Source organism: Candoia aspera, chromosome 1 (assembly GCF_035149785.1).
Source record: "Candoia aspera isolate rCanAsp1 chromosome 1, rCanAsp1.hap2, whole genome shotgun sequence".
NCBI classification, from domain to species: domain Eukaryota; kingdom Metazoa; phylum Chordata; class Lepidosauria; order Squamata; family Boidae; genus Candoia; species Candoia aspera.
In genome coordinates, this window is record NC_086153.1 from 296,495,141 (window position 1) to 296,502,955 (window position 7,815).

The following is a 7,815-nucleotide window of genomic DNA, read 5'->3' on the forward strand; positions in this document are numbered from 1 at the left end:
AGCCTGAGCTGGCTCCATCAGTCAGCAGAACAAATGGGCTTGCTCTGCCTAACATCAGGCCATCTCGGATTCCACCTCTTTTATAGAGATGAGTGATGAAGAGAAGCTCGTTCCGCTTTGCTGCTGTATTAATACACATCAGGGGCCAGCTCCCAGCACTAAATCATGCTCCTGCATACATCTGTTATCAGATTCCTCACCAACGTGATGAACAAGACTGCAGATAGAGGCTTCCTCATGTCATTCTTTATAGGATTTTCCTAAAAGAATAAATAGCTCAAATCTCTGCCAACACTCTACCCTGTCATTGTGATGAATTTAGCTTCTTTCTTAAACATGCAGCAACAAATCTTCCTCTGTCATAGACCCTTTCCCTCCCTCAACTACAGAAAGTTTTGCTGAATTTTGACTGAATTTAGATAGTGATAGTCAGGCCGCTGAAGATGCTGCCCTCGTTCTATGGTGGAAAGGGGAGCCTCAATCTACAGTTCTCTCTCTTTTAAAACCTTAATTAAATGTAATAGTATACCATTTATACTGGGCTTGTCTGATTTTTTTTTAATGTCTTGGATAAGTCTGCATCATCAAATTTAAATGTCTGAATCATGATGATTCAAATGTATGTTTTGGGCTAACTGAATTAAAAGTCTCATTCAGACAAAGATTTGTGCATTTGCTAAATGCCTATTTTTATTATTCAAATCAAACCAGATAGTTTAATCTGATTCAAGTAATAGATCAGTGCATTTTCCTTGTTTGTTTATTGCTGCAATCTCACAACTCTTAGTTTAGAAAATATGTAAAAAATGAATAAAACATCCTTGGTATGTTTAAAAGAAAAAATAATATAAAGTTAACAATCATGGTTAACATAACATAAAAGATGGCACAATAGATGAGCAACAGGGGAATGTTCTCCAAAATAGTTTAGTTTTTAACAACCACCTAAAGGCCATTATCAGGGGGCTAGCCTAATCTCCATGAGGAGTCCATTCCATAGCACCAGCACTGCCAATGAAAAACAGTGCCTTCTAGTCTTGGCTATCCTCATCTCCCAGAAATGTGGGACCACAAGGAGTTTTGCCCTTGATGCTCTAGCAGGGTGGCCAATGCAGGGTAGAGATAGTCAAATGTCAAGCCATAAAGGGCTTCATAGGTTAAAACCAGCAATTTAAATTGTGTTGGTAAGTAGTGTAGGACCTGCAATATCAGTGTTACATGCACCCAATGTCAGGAGTCCTTTAACACACAGGCCATTTGTTCTACACCAGTTGTAATTAGCCTTAAACAGCAGCCCCAAGTAAAGAGCATTGCAATAGTCTATCCAGGTGATAATGAGGTTATGAGTTACAGTATCAGGCCCTCTTGCATCCAGTAAGGTTGTAGATGGCAGACCAGCTGCAGCTGGGCAAAGACCACTTTAGCCATGGCTTATACCTGTTGTTCAAGGAGCTTGCTTCCTTTTGCCAGTAGTTTACCAAGCACTGAATCAAACCACTTGCCAGAGAGCTGGAAAACTCCCCAAGCACTCTCTGGAAACCAGTGGGATCCATTAGGGGCCTGGGGTGGACTGTCCAAATTGATCCCACCACTCCACTGGGGTCCTGCATGGCTCTTAGTTGTAAATGGAACAGGATATGATCTGGCTATAGCAACAGGGAGGTGGAAAACCCCACCTCCAAATCACAGCATCTGCTCTGAGACAAAGATGAGGTCTAATGTATGACTGTCCACCTGTATTGGCTCTGAGATTATCTGAGAGAACCTCATGATTGCCATGGAGGCCATGAACTCTGAGACCTTACAGGAGCCAATTTCCAGGGCAGGAGGTTGAAGTCCCTCAGCAGAAGATAGGGCTTCTCCACACCAGCCCAGAGACCAATCCCAACAGTCTGGAGAGGGAACCGGCTGGGCAGCAGGGTGGCCGATACATCAATAGGATCCCAAGCTTGTCTCTGCATCCCAGCCTAACAATATGTGCTCACACCTCAGTATCTCAGGAGAGAATCCTTGGCTACAGATAATCAATGGTAATCCCCCCCCAAAGGATCTGTTACCCAGCTAAGCAGATTTCAGACAAGGTGACACTGTCACCTTCTCCCAACCAGGTTTCAGTAATGTATGCCCAAAAGGTCTGCTGTCTCATCCACCATCAAGTTGTGGATGAAGATGGATTTATTGCAAACAGACCTGCCTTTAACCATCAGCACCTTGAGGCCAAGACCCCCAGCAATCCAGCTACCTGGCCCTAGGATGGAGCCATCAGGTTGGAAGGGCTGTAAGGATCAGGACAGGAGAGACAGGCTAAGCCCTTTATGGTTTAGGACCAGTTTACTTATGGGACTGTCTCTCCCCAATTGTTTCTACCTGTCGTACCCGATTGGGCAGGAAGGGCATGCTCTGGGTACCGTTGGCTAGGAAGTGTTAGCTGGCAGGACCCAGAATGGGGTTTGAGGCAAAGAAACAGTGCTGAGCCAGGAATGAGGCTCTAGTTCTTTATTGTTTTTACCTTACACAGAATCTTGCCAAACTAGGCAAAGCCAAAAGGTGCTAGGAAGAAATACTCCAGGGAATCTAAGGCGGGTTCTGTCTCAGCTTCTTGGCTGGCTGCCCAAGGTCCTCCAAACTGTAAGATTGTTTCTTCCCCTGGAATGCACCCCCTCCTTCCTCTCCTGTGGTCTCCATAGCATCACCTCCCTCCTCAGAGACATGTTCCATCACAGAATGATAGCCTTTTCTGCCGTGGCACCTTCCTTTGGAACATCATCCCCTCCTGCCGCCAATTAGATTGACCTTGAAAACTTGGTTTTGTGCCTGAGCTTGGGGCCCTGGGGATAGGTTAGAGCCTGTCTCCTGGTTGTGTGGATGATGGGTTAGATTATGTCCAGCTGCTATGTGTTCTATTTTTATTTGTTTTTTATATTGCGTATTTTATGTATTTTATTTGTTTTATTTTAAGCCACCTAGAGTCATGTAAAAGTGAGCTGGGTGGCTATATAAATCAAATAAATAAATAAATAACTTTGAACTGAAGCAAGATACAGTGCTCTTTGTACATTGGAGGTCTCCTTTCCCCTGTAACCCAACCCATGCCCGCCCCCCAAATCTCCCTTGGCCCCTGCCTACCCCTGCCTCCTCCTGCCAGGGTTGTTCATCCCTCCCCCAGACAGAAGGGAGCCTCCAAACCCCATACCCCTGACCAGTCCCATCATACAAGCCCACTATTAAAATGCCATTCAGCTGGGCCCCATGCATCCAGTACTACATAATCACATACATACACAATTTATATATCCTTTGTATGTCATAAAACTAGAGCCCCTGTCCCTCAGATACCCTCTCAATAATGCCTGGTAGACTGCAGTTCACTCCTAGTCTGTCTCTCACCACTGACAGGGCCTCCTGATCCTCTGCCTTGTCTCTCACCCAGGTACACCCCAGCAATCAATGGCAGAAGAGATTTGAGCTGGTGCACTCCAGGGGGTGGGTGGGTACTATTTACACAGTCCTACCAACTCAGGTGGTAAGGCTCCTGAAACTCCCATCCAGGCTGGTTGGTGCCAGTCGCTTTCATCCCCCACCCCTTTATTGGCCAGTAATCTGGCAGGGGTTGAGGGGAGGATTTTATAGTATACTTATTCCTGTGGTATTTTTGCTACTTACTGATCAACAGGAGGCTATGTATGTCTGGTTTCATTCTTGTTGGAATTCATTAGATACAAGTAGCCATTGTAATTAAAGTTAGATCTTATATAGTCAAACTTCCTTTACTGGAAAACTGAGGTTTGAGTTTTACTCTGACTCTGAAAACAAAACTTACCTTGAGCCAGAAGGGGAAAACGAAACTTATCCAGAGGGAATTGGGGAAATAGAATCCAGGAGTGACTCAGCAGAGTGGGAGAAATTGTAGACGCTGATTGGACAAACTCCGGAGGGAGGTTTGAATCCTCCAGTCAGTGCTTGAGAGAGAAGAGCAGAGAAGTGCATGAGACAAAAAGCAGCCCAATTGGCTGCTGAAAGGAAATGGCGCAAAAAGGATTGCATAAAATGGCAACCATGCCAAGAGCAAGCTGCCGGAGACAACCAATCCTTGGAGCTCACAGCCTCTGCGGAAGAGTCCTTACCGAAGTCAGAAGCCTTGTTTGTAGCTGTTGCAGAATCAGAGCCAACTCCTCCTGCCGTTGTGGACCAGTTTCCTTTGCACATTGCTCCAGTTGAGTCTAGTCTTTCTGGTCCAGCTGAACACAGCCTTGCTTCCAGCGCTGAGCCTCGTTTTGTTGCTCCAGCCAAGTCCAGCCTCGCTTCCAGTTCCAAGCCTTGTTCCGTCGCTCCAGCCATGTCTAGTCTTGCTCCCAATTCCAAGCCATGTCTTGTCACTCCAGCCAAGTCCAGCTCCACTTCCAGTTCCACACCCTGCCTCGCTGTTCCAGCTGAGTCCTACCCCGTCTCTAGATCCGAGCCTTGCCTAGCCTCCGTGTCAAGCCCGACAACCACACCTCAAGCCTCCTCATTGCCATGTGTTCTAGCCACACCAAGTCTTGCCGCCTCAGTGAGGCATTTAGCCGAGTTCTGCTGTGCTGTTTTGCCACGATCTCCTGCTACCCTTGATTCTTCAGCCCTGTCTTGTTTTCCTCCACTGCCTGGGTGGACTTGATTGAACTGCACTGTCTAATCTATTCTAAGGACTTTCACTGTTGTAAATAGTTAATTGTAAATAAAGAATTTAAGAGTGATTCTTCCTGGCTGTCTCATAGTCTGAACAGGAGGAAAATGAACTCTCAGGCCATGACACTTTGTTAACTATATTTGAGCTATAGTGGCCTGGCTGTCAGTAAGCTTCTAGGAAGAGAGGTATGAACTAAACAGTGACTTTCTTGCTTTTAAGCAGTCAGATGTTATTTCATATCATGCCCTCAGGCTAGAAGTCTATGGCTGTTCCCCTCCCTTATCCTGGGGGCTGGGTGAGGGGTAGAATTTGGCTATGTGTATCTGATGAGTTTCAACAAGAATGAAGCATGTTCTACACTGCCTTCTGTTGGTTGGTAAGAGGCAAAAATCCCACAGGAAAAGCACTAGTCCTTCTGTCCAAGTCCAGAAAAATCCCACAGGGTCACAGACAGAACCAGAACCACAGGAGATTGCAGCTTGGTTGGCAGTGCCTCAGCAGCCTGGTCTCCAGTGCAGTCCAACCATGCTATCTCCCAGCATCTGCTTTTCTAAAATACCTGAGGAATTGATGCCAGGAAGGCATTAATTGAGAAATGTGTGCTTCCTGATTAATCCCACATGTTTCTGAAGCACATTCAAATATCTTATTCCTATTCATAATCCTGTGTTGAAAGAATCAGAAATATGTAAAGAATTTGATACAGGGCTAGACCTGCCATGCCCAATCTTTCTGAAAATTAGCTTATGTATTTTCTTTATTCTAGGAATGGTGCTTTTTATCTAAGTGCTTAGCAACATTAGACCCCTGTTGGAGTTAAGCTTGTATTTGTTCACTGTTCATTGATGTGATTTTGAAGGAACTAAACTTGTAAGTTGTCCCTTCCCTCTATCCATATACTTTTGATATGTCCAGTTTTCTTCAGCTACGTTCTCAGTTGATTAGTTCTGTCCTTGATCCCCTTCCTGTGATATAGATAGGCACTGAAGCATGGGTTCAGGCTGCCTCACTAACAGCCTGGAGACTTCCTTCCATCTTGTCTCATTCTCTTGGCAGGCAAATTCCTCTATACTGCCTAGAAGATATTTATGGTGTTTAGACTGAATCCTATTACTATTCTTAAAGTAGATTCAACAAGGAACTTACCCTGTTTCTTTACATGCACTAGATGTGTTTTGATTGACCTTTGGAGCAGGGAAGACTATAGATAGTTCCTCTTGGTTTCATCACAGAATTTTGATTATTTGGGTACAAAATTCAGTTTTTCCAACTTGGCACAAAACAAGCACAACCCTGGGTATATTAATACATAAAGCAGGAATAACAAATTGACTAGTGTGCTTCACTTTCACAATGTACAATAACAGGAAGATTTGCTGTTAACTACCAGAGCTCTCTACAGCTGAGATCAGAAGTGATTTTCAAAAGCTCTAGAGCAGTGTTTCTCAATCTTTGCAAGTTTAAGATGTGTGGACTTCAACTCCCAGAATTCGCCAGCCAGGATGCAGCGGTTGAGAAACGCTGTTCTAGCGTGAGCCAATTCATATAAGCTGGGACTGTTTTGATTTTTTCTTGTACTTTGCAGTCTGGCAAAATGACTTTTTAATGATGTTTGTGTAGTGACGACTGGACAGAATATATTGGTCAGAGAGCAGAACATCTATCAACAAAGTGTGGCTTGCAAGTTCGCATTTGAAAAAAAATCAAGCAGACAATGAAATACTGTTCTAGAAACTTCAACTATTTTAGTATTTTACCTTCACCCCACCCCAGACTGGTTGAAAGGAAATTAATTAGCAACAACAGGAATGGATATATGGTGGGGTTTGGCATGTAAATCTTGGTATTAAGAATGGTAGTTTCCTATCTGATTTGGCCTTACTTTTCATTGTATTTTCTTCCCTCTTTATTGTTGTATTCTAGCAGCTTTATCTATCCACATAGATGCATCAGACCCTGATCCACCTGTGACCCACCAGAACTGACTGTGGAGCCAGAATCCATCCATCATCAGAAAGCGTCATCACTACCACTTCCAACAGCTTTTTAAAAAAATGCCCTATGAGACGGTACTAAAAGCAGGCAATTCTTCTGTTAGCAACTAGTTCTGTTTTTATCTGTTGGACTTCAGCGTATATCACAATTTTTATCAGATGCCTTGACTGGCAATAAACGTCTCTCAGTATTAGTATGTGATATGTCAATATTACCTGATTACTCAATGTATCCTGCAAATCATGTTTATATAAAAATGCAAATATAATCAGTGTCGAGATTTCTATACTAGTAATGTTCTGATTGGTGTGCAAATAGTTATTGCACACTCTTGCTTTCAAAGCCAACAAAGAATGTGGATATGTGCAAAATGTTATTGTTTATTGCAAATGCTTGCTTTTGTTACCAACCTCTTCATACAAGTATCAATTGTAGTAGAGTTTCTGTATTAAACAGGGAAACATTACAGTACTTTGAAGAAGCAGACTCTCTCTCTCCAGCATGGATGGTTTGAATGGAGGTTAACAGAGGATAGACGATTTGTATGGACTGGGTAACTTGACTGCTATAGAGGGAACACTTTCACAACATTTACTTGTTAGGAAAGATTTGAGCACAATACACATAATCCTTGGCTTATGTCCATTTGTTCAGCGACTGTTCGAAGTTCTGGCAGTGCTGAAAAAAATCGGTCCTCGAAGTTCTGGCCATCGCAACATCCTCATCACATGGTCATGATCTGGGCTCTCGGATGCCCAGCTTGTGTTTACGACATTGCAGGGAGCTGTGGTCACAGGATCACCATTTGCGACCTTCCTGCTGGCTTCCCACAAGCAAAGTCAACGGGGAAGCAGGCAGGAAAGGTTGCAAATCACTCTGGTAAGTTGCTCCCACTTTTTCTCCTGCCCACAGCACCCCCTGCCCACGTGTGGCCTGTGCCGGCCCTCCCAGCCCCTCCCCCATTCTATACTTTGTGAACTGTTTTAAAAGACATCTGCCATATTACCCTGATGTCTGCATGTTGCTGTATTACAGCCTTTTAGATAAAGCGGTTTGGAGTCTTCAACTTTTGGGACCCCGTGCACACATTTGTTTTTAAATAAAAAGTAGCTAGGATGCATTTGGGTCATTGTGGAACATAGTAGCTATGTTTG

At 43.9% G+C, this 7,815-nt stretch overlaps 1 protein-coding gene across 3 annotated transcripts in view; it reads left to right on the forward strand.

Moving 5' to 3' along the window:
- Positions 1–7,132, forward strand: part of GPATCH2L (G-patch domain containing 2 like) — a 56,422-nt gene extending 49,290 nt beyond the window's left edge. For 2 of the 3 annotated variants that reach the window (XM_063290146.1, XM_063290148.1), the window contains one exon: positions 6,590–7,132. In XM_063290146.1, the coding sequence (XP_063146216.1) occupies positions 6,590–6,651 (62 nt within the window). In that variant the 3' untranslated portion in view covers positions 6,652–7,132. The remainder of the gene's footprint in view (positions 1–6,589) is intronic. The other variant, XM_063290147.1, reaches the window with a different exon arrangement.
- The last annotated feature ends 683 nt before the right edge of the window (positions 7,133–7,815 follow it).